Source organism: Centruroides vittatus, unplaced genomic scaffold (assembly GCF_030686945.1).
Source record: "Centruroides vittatus isolate TY-2023 unplaced genomic scaffold, ASM3068694v2 scaffold_373, whole genome shotgun sequence".
Lineage (NCBI taxonomy): Eukaryota > Metazoa > Arthropoda > Arachnida > Scorpiones > Buthidae > Centruroides > Centruroides vittatus.
The window spans coordinates 694,085-717,257 of record NW_027122704.1 but is presented as its reverse complement, the minus strand read 5'-3'; the positions used below and the strand labels follow the sequence as shown (position 1 = coordinate 717,257).

General features: G+C 29.6%; 1 protein-coding gene across 1 annotated transcript in view; it reads right to left on the bottom strand.

The window, feature by feature from the left end:
- The window catches only part of Pgi (glucose-6-phosphate isomerase), a 39,888-nt gene extending 16,775 nt beyond the window's left edge, over positions 1 to 23,113 (bottom strand). Inside the window, exons 1-7 of the mRNA XM_067286534.1 lie at positions 22,977 to 23,113; positions 19,007 to 19,100; positions 16,316 to 16,453; positions 12,689 to 12,823; positions 9,208 to 9,354; positions 8,690 to 8,761; positions 8,236 to 8,280 (exon numbers count right to left, since the gene is read on the bottom strand). Of these exons, the coding sequence (XP_067142635.1) occupies positions 8,236 to 8,280; positions 8,690 to 8,761; positions 9,208 to 9,354; positions 12,689 to 12,823; positions 16,316 to 16,453; positions 19,007 to 19,100; positions 22,977 to 23,113 (768 nt within the window). The remainder of the gene's footprint in view (positions 1 to 8,235; positions 8,281 to 8,689; positions 8,762 to 9,207; positions 9,355 to 12,688; positions 12,824 to 16,315; positions 16,454 to 19,006; positions 19,101 to 22,976) is intronic.
- Between the last annotated feature and the right edge of the window lie 60 nt (positions 23,114 to 23,173).

Sequence of the window (23,173 nt, the reverse complement as noted above, 5' to 3'; positions counted from 1 at the left end):
GAGAAAATATCATTATTTAATAAAATCTAATTTTTTTGTGAAAATCAATTTTTAGAATTCTGATAAAAAATTCAGAAATTTTCTATCAAAATTCTGAACTTCTATCAACGAAACATTATTGGAATATTAATCAAAAGATGATGAGTAAACGTGTCTAATGTCTTTATGTTTTACAAAATTTGTTAAAAAGAAAATCACACTATTTTCAATTACTACTTGATTTTATTTATTTTAGAAAATACATCAATAAAACAAAATATTTCAATAATAATGCTATTTTAAAAAGAATTATAATGCTAATTCAACTTATTAATTTTTTATCCATCATGCTAGATACAGCTGCCAATCAGAGAATGATCTACATTTCTGAATATTTTTCAATTAAATGAGAGATTTCCATTTTGTTTTTATCATATAAAACAAAATGTGGATTAGTTTCTATAATATCTAGACATAAACAGAACCAAAATTAAATGATCAAGGTGTTATTTTTATTTTTATGGTCTTATGATTATTTTCATTTAATTATTAAAATAAAAATAAAGCATTCTGATGTTCATATTTCAAAAATTAAAAATTTCTTATGTTAAATGCCAGATTTGAAAAAATTATAAAATTATTACTTCAAAATTTTTTATTCTCTAAGCAATAACTATGATTTTCTTTATAGTAGACAACGTTTTAGATTAATCAGTCATGATAAAAATATTATATAAAAATTTAAAAATTACAATATTAACAAATTTGAATCTCAGTTTAAAAAATATTTTGATATTAGATAAAATAAATAATATAAAATTTAAACTTTCAAATGTTTTTTTTTATTCCAGATGTTTTTTCATTTCTGGACAAACAAACCTTTTTAAAAAAAATTTGTATAATTGTTGACATTTATAAACTGAATAAAATGATTGTTTTGTTACAGTAATGTGATTTTCATAATAATATTATTCATAATAATAATGTAATAATATTATTATTATTACATTATTGACAAGACTATGTCTTGTTTATAAAATCGTACTGCCTTGTTACAGGGGGAACTAGTATTTAATATTACAATTTAATTTTTAATTTGCTGAAGATTAGTTACATAAGACATTAATATATAAAAAAATCTCTGAACGTTTATCACGTTGGTTTCAACTTGAACATCTTTTTTTATACATAAACAACTAGAGTTACACAATACTTATAATTAATTTTTCAACATTTTAGTAATATGGACGAAAAAATTGTAGATCTTAAACATACTAATTTTCGATAAATTGTCAAGACTGGATCTAAAATTTCGTTCGTGAGTAGATACAAAGATTTCCCTTATTTGAAATTTATGTTGAGCATCTTCGATGGCTAAGCACACTGTGAGAATATGATATAGAGAAAAAGGCCGAGATTTACACCAATAACACTCCCTAGCAAAATCAATGTATACGTTGTCTATTAATATTGAACTATAATTAAGCCGCATCTGGAGTAACGTACGCTTTACATTTAGGTTGGTAGTAGCCATAGCAATGCACGATTGAGATGGAATATGTAACGTATTCAAATACCATTGGTGATAAGTTGAGTTTAATATAGAGATTTGGTCTTTAGCAATAGATTGTGACAAGGCATTGTTCATCATTAAGGAGTAAGCATAATTACAGTTGTCCTCGTTTGAGTTAAGTAACAGATTCGAAATGCCGTAAGACTGAATTATCTTATTGAAACTTTGATACCATGTACGATAATTTTTGACTGAGATTTTACTTTGATTTACCATTTCGAGAAACAGAAATTTTATATTTTCATCTACAGTGTTAAGTATCCGGAAGTAAAATTTTAGTAAACGTTTGAGAAATAGAGGAAAAAGTTGATATCGGTTCACTTCTGATCTAATTGCATATCCAGGAACCGTCCGCTCAATATGGAGGAGTTTGCGCAAAAATATAATATGGTATTTCTCCAAATCTGAATAAAAATCCAAAGCCCAAATTGGACTAGCATAATAGAGTGCTGGAACCACAAAGGAATGGAACATCTTCAAATGAATTTTTAAATTCGAAATCCTTAATCTTGATGCTAGATATATAACATTATTAATGAGTTGGTTGATTTTACTATTGAGTTGGACTAGATGTGGGTGGAATCCGCCGTCCCAGTTGAAAGTAATTCCTAAGTATTTGATTTGGTTAACTACTTCAATCGATTGGTTATTTAAGTAGAAACTTTTTTCTTGATTAGATATTTTTACATTTTTTCTAATTATGAGAACTTTAGATTTTTCAGTATTAATAGATAGACAGATGGTACTTAAGTAATCGTTGACTACATTAATTTTACGTTGCAAAGTAGTTCGGGTTGGAGCTAGTAATACAAGATCGTCAGCATATAAAATGTAGTGAAAAGTGCGACCATTAATGTAAATTCCTTCATTATCGTTTGAAAATAGATGGTCAATTTCACTGATATATAAGTTAAATAAATAAGGTGACAAAGGTTCGCCTTGGAGTAATCCCCGGTGAATTTTTATATCCGGATATACTTGGTTATTATGAGCAATATTAATTGTATAGGATGAAAATAAACATTTGATTACATTACAGAATTTGGTACCAGCCCCCATCCTTCTTAGCCTATCAATCAAGATGGAAATATGCACGGAGTCATATGCTTTGGAAATGTCAATAAAGGCAGTAAAAATCTTTCTACGCTTACGCTGGAGATAATTTTGAATTATTAACAACAATAGAAAAATAGCTGACTCAGTTCCTTTTGATTTAGTAAAAGCATACTGATATTGTGAATTTAAACCTTGTTTAGAAGACCAGCTTTGAAATCGAAAGGTTAATATTGAAGTGAAACATTTCCTTAGCACGGATAATAAAGCAATAGGACGGTAATTTTTAGGATCTGTTCGGGTTCCTTTTTTATAAATCATTAGAATTTTTGCTATCCTCCAAGACTTTGGGTATTTTGAGTTGTTATAAAAGTAATTAAATAGGTCAAGAAGAACCTGCTTACCTGATGGCGGAAGTAATTTAATAAATTTAGTTGTGATTTGATCTGGTCCGGGGGATGTTTTCGATTTTAACTTCCGGATCGACACTTCAAGTTCCTCGGTAGTAATCTGTAAATCGAATATTTCATTTACTGAATTCGTAATTTCAGTCATTGGAGTAATACTTTTTTCTGTAAATCTATTATAGAAAGTGATCCAGTCAGAAAATTCTATATGCACTGATTGCTCAATATTCGGCCGTCTCAGTTTCTGCATCGTTGACCAGAATACGTCATTATTTTTATTTTCTATTATTTTTTGTTGTAACTTTTTGAAGAAATTTAGTTTTTTGGTTTTTAATAGATTGAAATAAGTAATTTTAATTTGCCGGTATTCTTTAAAGGAATCGGTTGTAGATAGTCTTCTAAACTGGTGTAATGCTTTGGTTTTTTTATTTTTTAACTTGATACAGTCTAAATCGTACCATGGGTTTTTAGGACCTTGAATTTTCGAGTTTTTGATCTTCCAGATGTGAATATATTCTTTTAGAATACCTTCGAATTTAGAATAATACTCTTCACCGTCTAACAATCCTTTAGATAATAAATTACTCATTTTACTACTAACTTGAGTTTGAAAACGATCGTATTTATAAACAGTTGTCTGATAAAATGTACTATCTTGCCTACAACTGAAGTTGGCTTTTATCCCGAATATAGATCTAACTGGAAAATGGTCTGATGAATCAGAATTTAGAACTTGGAGTTCGGAACATAAGTCCACGAGCAGATCTGAGCAGATTATTAGATCAATAGTTGACCTACCAGTGGGAGTAACACAAGTATATTCTGAGGGAAAATCTTTTTCAATTCTTCCATTAAGTATGAATAATTGTGTTTGTTTCATTAGCTTGAGGAGATGATTTCCCAATTTGTTATTTTTATCATCTTTAGATTTACGGATATTTTGTACTTTTAAGTTCGGACCTTTGTAGTACAAGTCCATGATTTGTGCGATACGGGCATTAAAATCTCCCACTATGATTACATACGGAGAAATGTTTTTCAAATTTTCATATTGACGAAATACTTCATTTAAGATCAGCAACTGATCGGGAGGGATATATACTATCATAATTATTAATATTTTATTTTTCAAATTATCGATGTCTAGGTTGGAAATTAGTAGATGAACAATAATATAATTATTACTTTGCTGAATGAATATAATTTCGCCTAGCCTTTTTTTAATTATTAAATTAAGTCCACCTGAAGGTCGACCCGGACCCGTAGGTTTTTGAGCCGTTTGCGTAACAATGTAATAGCTTTCTTTATTTTGAATTTGGGAATCAGGTGAGGAAGTTAACCAAGTCTCCGTAATGGCTAGAATATCTGTACTTTTTAATAGATAAACAAATTCTCTGGTGAGGATTTTCCTTGTAAGCCCTTGAGAGTTCCAATTAACAATAACGAAGTAGGGATTTCTTAGACTACCTATGTTATTATTCGAAAATTTTGCTTTAACATGTACAGCGGTTGAAGATATTGTCGGGTGACCAGATATCATTCTTATTTCTGGTTGAGGATAGTTTTGATTGGGAATTTGTCATTTTGGTTGTGGTATGGGTAAAGTAAACGGAGTAAAGGAATCCGAAATCACCAGTCCATCCAAGACGGAGCTATAGGTCAAAGATTGATGACCGAATAACAAACTATCTCCTCGGAGTCTGGAGAGATGACCCTCCTTCTTTAGCTCATAGTAAAACGGCAACAGCTTTTTCCGCCGTAACCTGGATCCCTTATTAAGATCTTGGGCGATTTGAGTGTCTTTCCATTCATTCGTTAAGTTATTCTGCTTCATTTTTATAAAATTCATAAAAAAGATATCTCGGATCTGTATATTTTTAAAGGTTATCTTAATGTGAGGATATTCCGATTTGGACAGTGGAATTACAGCAAGAAGATCCTCCATTGAGAATTCTTGTATGTTTAGTATTGACTTGACTAAGTTGAAAACTTCTAGTTTATTGGGTGTTTCCTTACTAGGATATCTGTATAATATTACGTTATTACGATACTGTTCGTTGACCAATGAGTCCATTCTAAATTGCATACTTTCGTTTTCTATCTTCAATTTTGCAATTTGTTGTTCAAGATTATTAATTTGAGAATTCATCTTTCTATTTTGATTTTTAGATTCCTGCACACTATTACGGATTATATCTAATTCTTCTTTAATAGTAGACATTTGGTTAAGTATTTTTCCGTTGGAGGAAGTTATCAACTCGGAGAGTTTGCTCCATAATACTGTAGTTGAGATGTCAGATGTATTCGTCATGTTAGGGGAAAAGGAAGAAAGAGGTTCAACTGGCTCACCTGAAATAACTGTACTTTGAGGATCTGTACCGAGGTTTAATCCAGTAGATGCAGAAGGGAGTTCCGAAGAATTTTTTTCGGTATAAGCATTGTAGTCAGTTATGAGTCGAACAGTAGAAGACGAAGATGAATCCTTTTTTCCTTCTAGTTTGGTACGACTGAGTGGTGGCCTACCCCTTTTTGCCGGAGACCGTTGCATCTTATGTATTATTAGTAAATTATTCTTACCAATTTAAAATTAAACTTTGAAAACAAAGAGTGGTAAGTGAGGGATTTGCAATAGACGGACTTCCAGTGAAGCTAAGTGCGTAGAAAAGTTCACCAACAGCACCGAACGACAGTAACGCCCCCATTATTATTACATTATTGACAAGACTATGTCTTGTTTATAAAATCGTACTGCCTGCTGTCTTATCAGCTTAGAGGTATGAAGGAGTGCATGTCAGGAGTTAAAATTTGGCACAGAGTATTAGGTGCCCAAATCATGCATGCATAAAAAGGTAGGTAGTCAGGGGATTGAGAACTGAAACACAATAAAATACAAAATGGCGACACTCTCTACAAACAGGCAGTAGTGTGAGATTTGAGCATGCGTTGCTTGTTGGTAAGTTGGAAATATGAATATTATGAAATTGAATTTTGACAAACATGCGCATTGGGAAGTTCGAAAAGCAAATGTTGCTAAATCGAATGTTGACAAATGAATCTTTGAAAAAAAAACCATTTACCTATCCCATGTCATTCCCCGCATATTTCTAGTCGCCATGTGCTAACCTTGACCGATTGAGTGGTGATATCTCGTTTCATCATCAGAACTTTTTGAAACTAGACGGCGCATCGTTATAATTTTATATTAAAACTAACTTCCAAAATATAATTACTTTTTCTTTTTACATTTACAGGGTGACAATAATTAACCCGTACAAGTTTTTTGTATCGTAAATTTATTAAAGAAATAAAAAGTAGCAAAACAACAGCATATAACAGTGACAATACTTTACGTATTAATCAGATATTCAGCCAGTTTCAAAGTGGCCTCCTGTTGCTTTGATGCAGAGCCCCAAACGCGTTTTGAAATTCTCAGCGATGGGCCGCACTCTTCTGGAGACAGTTTGTCTCACTCCCAGTGCAAGGATTGCTTCAGCGACTCCAAACTTTCATGGCGCTTAGAACAGGCCCTGGCCTCCAAAATGGACCACACACTGTAGTCCATTGGGTTCAGATTCGACAAGTACGGTGGCCATTCCGCAGACGAGATGAAATCGGGAAAATGAGCCTTGCACACTCCTGAGTCTTCTTCGCCCTGTGTGTCGGCGCCGAGTCCTGCTGAAACGTCCATTTCGCACTGCCAAAATGCTGCTGAGCCCACAGAAGTACCACAGCCTCGAGAATGTCACGTTGGTACACATCTTGATTGATTTTGGCCTCTTGATCGACGAAAACAAGGGGTGTCTTGCCGCTCGCACAAATTCCGCCACAAACCATGACTGACATTGGATTTTGTGATGTTCGATGACGGCTGAGCGTCCAGGAGCCCCCGCGGACCAGTTCCTGTCGTTTTGATGGTTGTACGGAGAAAAGCTTCTCGTCTGTGAAGAGAATGCCCTCCCATTGTTGACCTGCGGCCCGACGCTTGAGTTAACGGGATCTTTGGAGTCTCACGCACTTGTTTTCATCGGTGAGGAGCTGAACCTTTTGGAACTTGTAGGGCTTGAGTACGAGTTCCTTTTTCGCCATTAACCGCACCGATTCACGATTGATTCTGATCTCACGAGCAATTTTTCTCATGGAGACCTTCGCATGTCAGTCAACTCGCTTTGTGATGATCTTGCGGTTCCTAGACGTGTTGACAGTGCGCTTTCTTCCACGTCCGGGACGGTCATCATTGTGGCCAAGCTCCTTGAATCGCCGAACTGCATCTGAGACTGTCATTTTTGGAACACCGAGCAAACGAACAATTTCACATTGATGCTTTCCTTGCCGGAATAGCTCCAAAATTGCACAACATTTGTTCGACACCATTAAAAAAATAAAGAACTAACCCTTATTACATCGAAAGTACATCTACACGGGCAGGAAATCATGGAGAATTAAACAATAGTATGTAAATTGGTGACAGTAAAAAAGTTCAGGTGCAGCATTGCTACAAACTTTGTACGGGTTAATTATTGTCACCCTGTATTAATATATATATTTTGTTTGCGCAAAATAAAAAAATAATTGTGAATGATACAATAGCCACCATTATTTTTTTCAAAAACGGGAAATTTTCGCATTGACAAAAATTCAACCTGGGGCATCATGAAACAGAGAGAAATTTCTACATTCGATAGGTTAATTTCACGGAAAATGCATCGTGAATGACCTCGTGGTCATGGCTGTGGCCAGAGAAGTTTGAATGATCGTGCTCAAAACCAGCGATATCAAAGATGATTGGAGAATGAGACCTGCCATGAGTATCGAAGTGATCCCGCTTAGTAGTGAGTCTCCAAGACACAATCTTGTCCCAATATGGCCTTGCCATTTTACTTGTTATTATGAAAACCATATTACATCTTAAACATTTTGAAAACATAATAATAATAAACAATTATATTATTTATAAATAAAAACAAAATTAATGGTCTGAATTAATCTTAAAAATTTTGAAAACTTATCATACAAGATGAATAATTTAACAAATTATGCATTTCTCTTTGCTTTAAACATTATCTCTCGTATAATGACTTCAATTAAACGAGATGCTATAGACATCATACCTAGTTATGTTTATCATAAAGTAAGAAAAGAAAACTACATCATATATCATAAATCTCTAAATTTTAAATAATATTACAATTAAATTTATAACCAAATACATCAAATTTTACTTACTCCATTTGTGGAAAGAGCAACAAAATGCTTTGCAACTGCTGAAGGCTAGATTTTTATTATAAAAGAAGAAAAAATAATAATATAATTTTATTTATTTGCATATTTCTGAAATTACTTTTTTAAAACTAATATGAATACTACAACATTACTCAAAACTAGAATTTTTTCATAATTTATCTATTATTATATAGCTTGGCTATTAAAATAAAATAAAAATTCAATAATAACGTTAAATATAGAAGTTACAATTTCGTTTAATATTTTATAAAATTGGATATAAAACTTTTAATAATTTATTAGTTAGAACAAATTAAAAAAGAAATGTTTTTTTTTTAATTTCTGTTGTTTAAGGGCATATAATAACCATTAATATATAAAACATTAAAGAAAAAGTATAGTCTATATTTAGAAATTTTCTAAAATGTATATAAACATGTATAATACAATTACTTACATCTTTAGCATGAGATAAAAACCATTCTTTTGCTGATTCAGCATTTGTTATTGTTTCTTGAGTTGTAAATGTCTACAGATGTAAAAAACAAAATTAGATATATAAATATACATATTTATATTAAATTGTTGATTGCAAATATACTGGTGTCCAAAATCAAAACAACAAACACAAACTTGTGTAAAATTAACAACATGAAACTTATGTCATATGTAAATCAACAAAGTGCCATCCTACCTTCATGCAAATAAGGCACAATAGCAGCAAACGCAGGTGACAAAATGTAATAAATTATATACACAGCAAAATTGTTTCTAATAAACAATCATCTGTTAGGATAGCTAACAGTGAGGAAATGTTCCTGATTCATCAATAGTTTATTAGGTATGTCTCAGAAAGGCATATGGATGATTCTTTGTGATGAAAGGCTGTGCAATTCTATATTTACATTTTGCCATGTATGTACATTTGTGTTTATTGTTTTAATTTTGGACATGAATGAATATTTTTATTCCTACCTTTGAAGCAATGATAAACAAACATGTTTCTGGATTCAATTTTTTCAATGTTTCTGCAATATGAGTTCCATCAATATTTGAAATGAAATGTGCATTTGGTCCATTACCACGATAATGTCTTAAAGCTTCTGTCACCATTACAGGACCCTAGAATATAGTATTTATGTTTAAGTTTTCACTAGAATAAGACGTTATATGTCTGAAGTTAAGAATAAATATCTTAAATAATTACAATGTATTTAAGAATTGAAAAAAAAATCTGCATTAATAATTTTTTAATTGTCTTAAAATTTAAAATAAACCAGCAACAAGTTGCTGAACTTTCCCGGCAATATTTAAAATTTTTGTGGTACCATCTGTTATATTTTGTTAAAAAAACTTTTTATTTTTAACTATTATAAAACAGGAAAAAACTTAATTTTGCTGTTTTAAATAGTTAGGATGACGGATGAGTTTTCTAATGAAAAAACTTCCCTGCAAAATTTCAGAAATTTTCGACAAAAAGCACAGGAGTTATTAAGCTTTATTGCGCCCTCCACACAAAACATGCACACATTAACATCCATACATACAGAAATTACCCCCAAATGTTTTTGCATTTCTTGAAATTTCAAGGTGTCCTAAGTCAAAAATGTAAAAATCTTGGGGGACCATTTTTTGCCAGATTGTCACACTTTCTCTCTGTTATAACAGCCGGGAAAGTAAAAATACTCATCAATTGTATTAAATGTGAGCTCAATGTAAAATTTTGAATTTCATATTATTTTTACACTGCATTAGTCAAAATATGATTTAATACAAATTAAGAATACTTAATGATGCAAGATAAAAAGATTACTCTATGATCTAAAAAAATTATAGAAGTAAATAATAATACATATGTACAGAAAAATTTATTTGATTACATAAATTTACAAATTAACATATTATTTGATTATGTAGCAATTTTGATATCACTAAATATTATATATTTGATCTTCTCAAAGATATAATAAAAAATGTTTAAAAATAATCATAAGTAATTTCATTCTATTCCATACAGCAACTGCTGTATGGGATTTATTAGCATAAAGTTACTAGAAATAATTCAATACTATATCTAGAGAGAATAAATTTATGATTCATATGTGTAGCAATTGGCCATCATTATTTGGAAACTTTCCAAATAATGATGGCCAATTGCTACACATATGAATCATAAATTTATTCTCTCTAGATATAGTATTGAAATATTTCTAGTAAATTTATGCTAATAAATTAATTTATATTAATAAAGTTATTGGAATTATACAAAGTTATATAAATAACATTATGTATGAATTATATTATATTATATTTTTCCTAAGCGACATTGGAAATTTCTACTGGTATTACAATAATTATTTTTCTTATATATATAACAATAAATAAGTAATTATTTATTGTCACATCATCACAATGCTGGGCTGCAATTTTTAATCATATTTTTAATTTATTTAATTTAATATGCTCTCTACCTCAAATTAGTAGTAGCTTGTCCCTGTACATCACACTTTACCTTTAACAATAGAGTTGTGCAGGTCATCCATCTAACTCCTTTCAGGGGAAAACTTTTGAACTGAAATAACATGATTTATACTTTGTAACAGAAGTTTATATAGTTAATTGGGGCCCCTAAGGTTTCTATATCTGGTCTCGTCTTTCATTTGTCTAACTCTGTTCTCGAGATTAAGGAAAGACAGACAGACGACAGTGAGAATTTATAAGTCTACAATTTTTTGAAATTGCAGCCCAATTATTTGAAAAACTGTTGATTAATAAATAACGAATCATCTCTAAGATCTATCACAGTGTTTATTTGAAATCTATTGTTGAAGAGAAAGTTGATTACAGAACTTTTGGCATTTATGAAGAATCAGCAATTGCCAGCTCAGTTCCCCTGTCACTTTTTCTCCAATAGAAAGGATATCAATGAGAGAGAAACAATTGAACATGATATATATAAAGAAGCATAAACTCCAAGACAGTATCCATTCTATTGTATTTATTAAAAACTCACTCTCTAGGTATCCAAAACTTTCTCCAGTCATGACATTTCTCCAGTTCATGACATTTTCACCTTTCAGTTTTCTTCCAGAATATATCATTTTTAGATGTTTTAGAAAAATTGCTATAACTTCGTAGGATTTCTTTATTTCATTTTTTTTTACTGTTACAGATAACATTCTTCTCTACATTCTGATACAAAATTTGCTTAATAAATCATATAATATTATTTTAATAATTAAAAAATTGTTAAATTAAAAAGTCTCATTGTTTTTATTAAAATTGTCATTTTAAATAATTTCATTCTGCATTTTTAACAAAACTTTATAATACTGATGTAATTTGGATATTGTATTTGATTAATATCACTTTCTTTGATAAATAACTATAAAATCATCTATTTATTACATAGCAATTTTTGGTTAATTATTAATTGAATTTCCCTTTTCCAATTCTTGATCCTGTCAGGATCATCTTCACTTTGTACTTTTTGATACTAATCATCATACCAAACTCACTAATAACCTCATTCCAGACATTAATTTGAATTTAACTTCATTAACTTTATCACAATGACTACATCTGCATTGTACCACTCAAAATCATTTTGGTTTCTTAATAATCTCATTCATAATCAATATAAATATCAGTAATGATCATGGGTGCAGTTAGGAAGGGGCATGGGTGGGCATGCCCCCCCAGTTAACCTGGTGCCCCTCCCCAGAAAATTACAGCCTCTACTAGGCCCCTCCCATAACAAAATCCTGGCTATGCCAATGGTAATGATTCAATATTTCATTGTCTAAGCCTTAAATCTATCAAACCAATTAATCCTTCTAATTCTATATTTAATATTGCATTTACTATTTATACATAGCACGTCTATCAATTACTTTATTTCCTGGCTTAATTTCTCTGTCTATTCTTTATAATTGTGTCATATGTTTTCAATATCAATGAATGTTATCATCATCATTGCCTAATCACAATATTTTTCCATTTCTTATCTTATCCATTTCTTATACTAGCCATCATTCTTTATTCTAAAATTATTTCAAATGCTTTGCTTTATGTAGCATCAGATACCATTATTATTATCACAGTTTTTTCTACTTGCCTTCTTAAATAATTGAATAAGGATTTCTTTTTCCACTGACTTTCTTCTCATTCCATGCCATTCTAAAGATTTAATATAATTAGTGTATGCCAAGATTATCAGCTAAAACAAACACATAATGGAAAAATGTTCAAATTATTGATAATTATAATTTAGCAGACTTCAATTGTGTGATCAATTGTGAGTAATAAATAAAGATAATGATAATTATTATCATTTTTGAAAAAGAAAAATGTCTTTATAAGTTAAAATTAGATTCACAACATATTTTCAAACTGAGATTAAAATTTAATTTCTTTTAGAATTATTATTAAATAATTAATTTAAAAATTTATTTACCAAATCTGAGCCTCCAATTCCAATATTAATAATATCTGTAATTGATTTTCCTGTATATCCTTTCCAACTTCCTGAACGAATAGCATCGGTAAATTCTCTCATATGCTTTAAAACAGCATTTACTCCTGGCATTACCTATAAAATATGATAACAACTTACTAACAATACCTTAATAAAAGCTGCAATTAAAAAAATTTTATATTGATTTTAGTAGACACACATTTTAAAAATATTTGGTAAGATTTTTTTAAAATGGAAATAAATTTGTTGACCAGAAATATAATTTGTGAATAAAATTCTTTATTCCTCTCCAAACATTTCAACTTGTATATCATTTCATTGAAAAATCCATGCATTTTTGATGTTAGTTTTAACTTAATTTAGTTATAAGTTAGAAAAATAGTTTTTTAGTATTTCGAATTTCAAATTGCATATTATTTAGCACTTGTGCTTTCATTATCTTAATTATAATATAATATATAATATGCAACATAATTATGGTAATATAAATTATATAAATATAATATGTTGTATTATAATATTTTATATAATTTAATTCAAAAATACAGTCAAACCTGTTTTTATGCGGGGGATAGGGACCGCATTAAAAAAAACGCATTAAAAAAAATCTCACGAAACTTCACGAATGGCTGTAAATAATAGTTTTCGCAACACAATTAAAAAAATAATTTTTTTATGCGGTCAACAGGGACCGCATAAAAAAAGTCTCACATAGAAAATAACTCAAAACCGTACGAAATAGAATTTATTGACAACAGATGTCAGCACTTGACTGCATCGTCTGGTCTATCGTCTGTTTTACATATTTTTGTCCAGGTGGTGTTTTGTTGACTTAAAAAATAAATTATTTCATTTTTCGCATATTCATGCAATAATATTACTATAATAAGTGCATTTATGCTATAATAAGTTTATTTAGCTATAATAAGTCAACGTGAGACATGACGAATCGCACGAGACTAGTCGCCGACTATACCGCACAAATAAAAAATCGCACAAAAAAAATCCGCACAAATTAAAAATTCGCATTAAAAAAATCGCACAAATAAAAATCGCACATAAAAAGAGCGCATAAAAACAGGTTTGACTGTAATATGTTTATTATATCAACTTTGTTTTAAATAAAATTCAATTTACACACATATGGTGGATGTCACACCAATAATTGTACTGACTCAAGAGAAAATTCACACAAAAAAGGCATTAAGTAATGTTTTAAAAAATGTTTTATTTTCTTGTAGGCACTTTCGATGAAGTAATTGGCATCATCTTCAGGCAGAAACAGAATTGTAATGATTTCGAATGAAATTTAACTTGAAATAAGGACAGCATTGGCTGTTTGGAACATAACATTTAGAACAAGAAAACTTAAATTTGAAATACGTGTAACAACAAGGTACAGTACATGAGTCTTAATACACAGAGTAGGCGGAGGGTGTAGCAGCAGAGTTAATATTGATGTTATAATCGCTTGTATAGACTAATCCAAATCTTATGCAAATCCAGGGTAGGGGAGTTGCAAGGTGACAGCAACGTGATGAAAAGGGCCTCCCAAATGTATACTAGGCCTCCTTCATCACAGCACCACCCAGTCCCAAAGCAGAGTGTGTTGGTGTTGCAATATCATCCTGGACAGCTCGGTGTCACACCTCCCCACCGTGACAGAATGTTGGTGATCAGAAATGCAGCTAAAGAGCATTCTAGTGGTTGCCCCTATATAGTGAGTGTGTACCCCAGACATTGGGTTCTCTAATGGAATAGAATATATGGGTGACTTTTTGAGAATCAAAACTGCATCCCAGTCATTACATAAAAGTCTCCTAAGACTTGGGCATGGGGCAATGGGTAAAAGCAATGCATTTTGTCTGAATATATGGCAAATGCAGGCTATGAGGTGGCCACAAAATCGTAGGGAAGGACGGACTACTGTCCAGCCCCTTGGGTTGCGTAAAGTGGTAGCGGGATAAAGGGACCTTTTAACTCTGTTTAGGATATGTATACCCCTCTATCAATTTCACCTGGGAGAAAAATTGAGGGGGGGGAAAAAATCGCATTTTTAGACCTGGACATCTCCATATCCGAGGGGGATTTGGTACCACAAATTTGGTAGCATTCCCCCTATAATCCCTACCACGGCCTTCCAGCCACGAAAATACGTTAACACAGCCATAGTTCCATTAATTAGAAGGGATTTTTTTATTACCTTCCACACAAGCCTTCACCAACTCTGAGCTCTATGCCATCGTGTACAGCGGGATATGGCCCTTCCAAGTATAACCATATCCTAAACAGAGTTAAAAGGTCTCGTTACCCCACTACCACCTTATGCAACCCAAGGGACTGGACAGTAGTCTGTCATTCTTTTTTGTGTGAATTTTCTCTTGAGTCAATAAAATTCAATTATTCATGATGATAAAAAATTAAGAATTTTGCAAAAATATCTTACAGAATTACAATGTACAGTTGATGGATAAATAAATAGCTAAATAATTTCTAATTGCTCATATACTATTATTATAAATAAAAATTATAATGTTTTCAGATTTTATTTTTGACTGTTACATAAATAAAATTATTTGTTTTTAAAAATTCCAAGTATGAAATTTTTTGTAATTGAATAAAATTTGAAATTAATAATCTTTATTTAATTCTAAGTAAACTTTAAAATGAATTATTTAAAATTAATTAATTAATTTAGATAAAAAAGGAACTACTCCTTTTCCTTAATAAATCCCAATGTTTGTGAGTCAAGAGAAAGTTGATTACAGAACTTTTAGCTTTTATGTTACACAAAGAAATTTCTTTATGAAAACTATTATTGATTCACTGTGTGATGTTAATATCATACTCAAAGAGTAGGATAAAATCTAAAACTCGTGTAGGTAACTTTAAGTATTTTTTATTTTAATAAATTTTATTAATATATCTTATGTTTGAATATTTGAACATAAACATATTAATGTATAAACTTTCTAAATGTTTCAATTAGGGGTGATCAGGTCTCAGTCTCGATATTTGGACTTAAAGGAAAAATTAAAAGAATCTTACTAACTCAATAGTTGATTTAAAACTCAGTAAATCTAGTTCCAAAATTTTTGTATATATATGTCATATTATTTCTGCAGTTGTAGTCGTGGGGTCGAGCGTAGGGTGAGCAAGACAAAAGAAAATTGGAAACCATAAAAACACGTCCATTCACTTTCGGGTCCTCACTCAAACTCTACTTTATTCTGTGTTAACCTCATTCCAAAAGGGACGTGATTAACAAAGCAAATTACAGAAAAATATGTACAAAGTTTAAAAAAATATATATATATACATACACACACACACACACACATATACAGTATATACTGTATAATAATAATAAATAGTATGTATAAATTAATGTAAATATATTATTAAAAATGATTTATTAATAGCACATAACAGTAAATATTAAAATAACAATATTTTCAAATATTAATAATAATTCTAAAAATGTTTGTTAATCAGATGTGTATTCTTAAATAAAAAAACATTCTAAGTATTTTACTTTAAGCAAATGTTATTTTATTTAATAAAATATATAATAATTTATAAAATTATATCAAGCATTTTTCTTACGTCACTTCCATTAACATTTATTGGTGAATTTTTTCTATTACGAAGAGCTATATGCAAAACAGCACGATTTTCTGTAAAGTTGATCTTTTCTCCAGAAAACATAGCATCTCTTGCTTCTTCAACTTTACGCTCTTTAGCCTAAAAAAGAAGATTCGAAGTTTACATTTATTAAACTATTAAATTATTTTTAGATATTTCACAATAACTCTGAAAATTATATTTAACTATTTTTATATATGCAATCATTATATAGTGTAAATAATCAAGATATAAGTCAATTTGCAAATTTATTATTTAGAAAAAAATAACTAAATTCTTGATCTTCACGTTATTTGTTTAGTTGCCAAATGAATAAATTTACTTCTAAGTTGATTTTTAAGTTAATTATATTATAAAATATTCTTTTTTATGTTTTAAACAATGAAATCCTGCTTTATTGATATGTGTCAATAAATCAACAAAACAACATCACATTAAATAAAACCAATGAACTTCTGGATTATAAAAATATCTCTCTCTTTCTCCATCTTTCCAACTTATTCATAGAATGTACGAGAAAAATCAATTATCTGAAATTCTCCCACTGATTATTTTGAATAACCTATGCTCTACTATACTATCTTTTCAATTCTCTGCTAAGCTGTGTTTAAATGGTTGCTCTTTCTAGACATGTTGGAAACAGCAACCCTTGTTGTTGCATGTTGCAGAACTTGATAGTGTTTGCACAATTGTATAAATCATGTGTGACTATTCTTTCTTCCACGGAAAACCTTGACAATCCAGTGTTGGGTGTTTATACAACTGCTAACGTTTTCAACCCTGTCGGGGTCATCTTCAGGCACAGCACAAAGGTAGTTTCAAATGCCAGTGAATGGAACCAAGAACCAAAGCGAATTCTATTCCAATTTTTGGAATCATGGAATTGGAAGATAAAATGGAACATTATGCTACATCAACTACAGGGATGCAATCAACATCTCGCAAGCCTGGAAATATTGCTATGAGGGAAGTGCACACCCACAAACTTAACTTAATATTGCATTAATTCGTTTTACATTTAAAGATCGGCGAACGTAATAGTACGCATGCGTAGATAACATCCCAGCTTGAGCATAATGTTCCATTTTATCTTCCAATTCCATGATTCCAAAAATTGGAATAGAATTTGCTTTGGTTTCTTGGTTCCATTCACTGGCATTTGAAATTACCTTTGTGCTGTGCCTGAAGATGACCCTGACAGGGTTGAAAACGTTAGCAGTTGTATAAGAATTATAATTCATCCAGTTTACAGTAAGAAGTATAGTTGTTATATCATGTGTGACTACAGTCCACATCAAAACAGTACCTGAAGCAAAGCAAACAATTTTTTAAACATATGACTTACTCTCAATCTCTAAATTTTTGCTAAGTTCTCTCTAAATCTCATTTTTTACATCTTTGACAATAGTCTATAGAACAGACATTCTATAAAGAATCATATTGCGCAATTAGTTCAATGAAACAAGCTACTAAAGTAGTATTCCAGACTACTACTTTCTATTTCATTATATTTGACATTTCTCATTGGGTGGCTCATGATAAAACTGGTACAAAGAAAACAAACTAGTTTGTTGTCAGTTGTGGTTGCATTCACACATAGTTTGAAGAGGTTTACCAAACAATAGGAACAGTGAGCTGGTTGCAATTGCTGGTGCAGCTAGAAAAAGCGACTGTGTAAACATAGCTTTAGTGCTTCATAGTCTGATGTTATTTTGAACATTTTCTATTAAGGATTTAAAGATTGTATGTATGCTTATATTGAATAGAATCTTTGAAATTAGTAAAATTTAAGTGGGCCAAATGCATTCTTTCTGTTTATTCTTGATCTATAAGCAATTCTTTTTCTTTTTACAAATATCTAAAAAAATGTACTTTCACACTTAATTTCTGTTCTACTCTTAACTTCAGATCTGTACTCTGATTGGATAAGGCAAACTCTTAACTATATTTCTATATTTCCAAGTTACCATTATCTTTGACAATGCATTGCTGATTTGTTTGTTTATTGTTTATAATGAATTTCTCACTTGTATAAGCATTAATATGTTGTCAGATACTTTATTGTTTAGCTTATTGTCACACCTGTGAATAAATTTGACAGAACACAATGTCATACAGTCGGCTTTGGATTCCTTATTTTGAAGCTTGATGATTCTGTTATCTTATAACTTTGCATCAGTATGATTTTGTGTATCTTTAAAGAGACAAGATGCCAGCAGAAGTGATTATTTATGAAACTGTGTAAAAGAACTTTGAAATGGAACTTAAAAATTGCTATAAATTTGACTTGATCTGAATTTGATCCATAAACTGTATTCTGTTGTATTTTATTAATTATTAATAATTAATAAAAGAGTAACAGGAATTTAACCTTATTGTTTAAAATGTATTTGGTTAAATACATTTTAAATAAAAATAAAAAAGCTATGCTTTTAACTATTACAACATGTAAAGAAAATACAAAAATCTATCCTCATGATGTGTAGATATTAGTAATCTAATAAATAAATGTTATCAATAAATATAAACATTAAAATTTTACATTATTATAATTGATGACAGTAATTAATCACATAATAATTACAACACACAAAAATATAATATCATAATTAATATTACTTTAATGATCTTAAAACTAAGTAAATGCCTTACCAACTGTAAAAGCAATTTTAAAACTTCTTCATCAATAAGGTTTTTCGAAAAATCAAAAAGTATTTTTCCATTAACAGGTGTCTTCAAGCAAATACTAAAATTAAAATATTTTTATAAACAACACCAGTATATATTAATGTTATCAATAAATAACTTTGTAATAAATAAAAAATAATATATATAAATTCAATAATTAAAGATATTTTTATTTTTAAAGTTTTATATTAAAAATGTTTGAATATATTATTAAAAAAAAAAAATTAACTAATACTAAATTTGTTATAAAAACAAGTAAAGAAAAGTTTTTATTTTTGTTTTTGATTCTTAGGAATACAGTATAAAAAACTTTATTCTTTTATACTGAAGATCTAAACATTTGTTTTGTGTTTTAGTTATAGTAGATCAATTTATAAAATCAGTGTCTTTCTCAAACATGGTTTTAGCTGATAGATTGACTAGCTAAATATTTCTTATGACCAGTTAAAAACATTTTTTTCTTTTTTCACTTTTCTTCATAACTAGAATATGAAGTAGTATGTTATTGAGTCACTGGAACTAATATTACCATTAACTGTCAACTGAAAAGCTCATAATAAATTTGCGGCAGCATCCAACTAACATTGCCTACTGACCATCTAAAATTCATTCCTGGAAAGAACCTTGAAAATACATTACATATGCAACTCCAATTTTTATTATACCAAAACATAAAATAAAAAATTGCTCATTCAGTTTCAGTCAGTTCTATTATTTTTTAGGATTAAACATTTTTAAGAACTTTAGAATCCATTTTCAGATATAAATCAAACAAAACAGAATTGAATCTAATTTTTGAATGAGAAGTAATTGCCTTATATTTACAAATAAGTCATTTTATTCAACTATTTATTAATTAAATATAAAAAGCAACAAGCAAAAAAATTCTCATCTTTATTACCTCTCACAACATGTTACTTATTGTATAAAATTTATCTTAAGAAATGAAAAAATATGACAAAATCTACTTTGCTATTATGATCACAAATAAAATATTTGGAAAACAGATAAATAATCATTATTTTTAATCATTCTATCTCATTTTATGCTGATCATCAATAGATTGAACAGTATAACACACCTCAAAAAACCACCTGGTGTCCAACAACAAAATTCACAGGTAAATGTAAACAAATGTTTTTGGGCTTTTCCTGAGCTCTGCTTCCAGGTTTTCTGCTTTCCTTTAAATGGAACATGAATCAAAGCTAATGTTCAAATTTAAATTAAAATTAAAAATGCTACTTGGTTCAATGGACATATAAAACTGCATCACGACTTAATTTGGTGGGCTACGTCGATTGGATGGATTTCTGTAGATAGTGCTGGATCGTATATTGTTTACCAAGCATATGAGATTTGTTTTTCTTCTTTATAATTAATGCATGTTTCCCTCCTTTCAGCTTTAAAAATTTCAAGGACCTCAATATTCCAGATGCCTTCATCTTCACAAGCTGTGCATGTCACTTGATGGAACAAAAGCCTCTATGTCTTTATCAGAGGCATATGTGATGAAGGGCAGTGGAGAGCTTTCTCTTATCCAAGTCATATTGATCTTCCCTTAACCTCTATTTTAAAGATCTACTGATAGATCCAATGTATACTAGGTTATTGCTGATGCTGTGATCTCTTAGGGTATCATATATACACTTGGGACTCTGCGTGTTTAGGTGGTCTAGGAGGAGATTTGTTTAGATGTGTTATACTGTTTTAGCAAGTTTAGTGTGGACATGGATTAATAGATTAAACCTTAGAAAAGCAAAAAAAAAATTTTTTTAGTTTATCTCCCAAACAATTCAGGAATACAACAGAAATTCACTAGTTTCGTATAGAAATCATATTTTAACAAAGTATTAATGTTTTTGAAGGATAATGTTTTTATCATCAGATTCATTCAATTTAAAAACTGAACCAAAAATTATTTTTGATTGTTTCATTATCATCACCCTAATGGTGCCAAGTTTTCTAAATTTCATGATGATTGTTTTAATTTTGACTCATTTATTTGAAATTGAATTACCAAGAAATTGAATGATTGTTCAATTTTAACTTGATTTGATCATTGATTAGAAATATAACAGAAATTTACCAAGTTTTTAACGTGAAGGAGTGAGATTATATTGGAACTATCTCTGAACAATCAAAATGAATCAATCAAATCTGCCTTTAATTAACAGCAGTCCTATAGTTTTAATACTATTTCTGACTCAGTAAGATAAAAATAGTATTTAAGTTATACGTCCTCTTAAAAATTCAAGGTTCAGTTCCAGATAAAAACTGAATTTCAATTCTTTGGATACATGCCAAATGAATTCATCATTTAAGATGAAGAAGGATAACAATACATCTAAGTGTTAAAAAAATCTAAACAGAGATGTATATTTTTTGTCAAGTCTATTTTAACAAAGCATTGTTTTATATTTACGAAAGTAGGTGTTTGTTTTACATTATTAATAATTTACTGTTAATATGACATTTCTTTACATCGTTTTTCTAACATAAAAATCATGTAAATTATTATAGTCTGGATCATAAATTAAATAACTAAATTTTAAAAAATTTATTTATTTACCATATTTTCCGGCGTATAAGACGACTTTTTAACCCAGGAAAAGCTTCTCAAAAGTCGGGGGTCGTCTTATACGCCAGGTGTTGTCTTATAGGGCGAGTATATCCCAAACTCTATATTTTAACTGTAAAAGTTGGGGGTCGTCTTATACGCCAGAAAATACAATATATCATTATGGAAGACAAATGTACAATGGATTAGGGTATGTGGCTTACTTCAATTTTTAATCATTATAAATGTAACTAACAGCCCTTTAATTGCCATATATCATCAAGCTATAATTTGGTAGTGATAATTATAAATTACTAAAGAATTTTATTATTACCAAATTATAGCCCGACGATATACGGCAATTAAAAGGGGTGTTATTGCAATGTATCAGATATAGTAAAGATGTTTATATTTATGAATGTAACTGATTTGTAATTGAATATAGAAGCGAGGGTTATAAAACAAAGCCGAGACTGAAAATAACTAAGATCTATGCTTGAAATGAAATAAAAATAAAATCAACAAAGGAAATGTTTAAAATCAATTTTTAAAATGGTCTTCTTTAAGAATAATTTTTTTAAATTAAATTCTTCTAAGTAATTGCAGATTATGCTAGTGATTAAACAAGGAAAACACCATTTCCCTCAGTTTAAACACTATTTGTAGCAGTAAGGGAATACTTCACTGCAAAAATGCAGTCTTTATTTTAAATAATAATAATAACTGATCTAATTTTTTAAAAATAACAGGAAAACTGTTCCAGTCATCCATTAAGAAATTATTTTGAAATTCATTCATTTGTAAAACCAAACTCATTTCAGTGTCGCCCTCTAGTAACCACAATAGAAACAACTTTTACCAAGCTCCCATTAATGAAATGTTTAATTCTAAAAGTTTCTCTTCATAATTATATAAATATATGCATATATAAATTTGAATATATACGGTCCTCCTGCGCTGCTAAGAGATATTTTGCAAATCAATTTCAACACTTTAAATTTTAAAAATATTTCCTTATAATATTTACATAAACAGCCAACAGATGGCAATACTTATTATTAAAATTTAGTATAGGAAAAATATATATCCAAATCTGAATATATATATAATATATATATATATATATATTTTAAAAGATAAAAAATTATCATTTAAATTACAATCGCTTAAACATAATCATTTAAAAACATTTCCTTATTTCCCGGGAAACGGAACGAGTCAAATACAAGGTCAAACAAGGTGACACGAAATTGCCCTCTTCGTTACTTCGAAAAAGCATTTTTATAAAATTATTATTATTTTTAATATCCACGTTATTTCTGTTATAAAATTTAAAAAAAAATTATTTTAAATTGCAAGCTTTTTTTTAATACTCACCTGTATTTGTCAAATCTATTGGGATCGTTTTTAAACATGGAAGGCATACACAACTTGGATTCATTATTCTTTTTATATTCTAATAATTTCTTGTATGTAGAATTATCGCTTAAAATACTAGTTTGTTCGAAAACCATCTTTAAAGAATTTTCTTGTTAGTTGTCTGATTTCGCACCCTTCAACAAGAGCACTGTCGT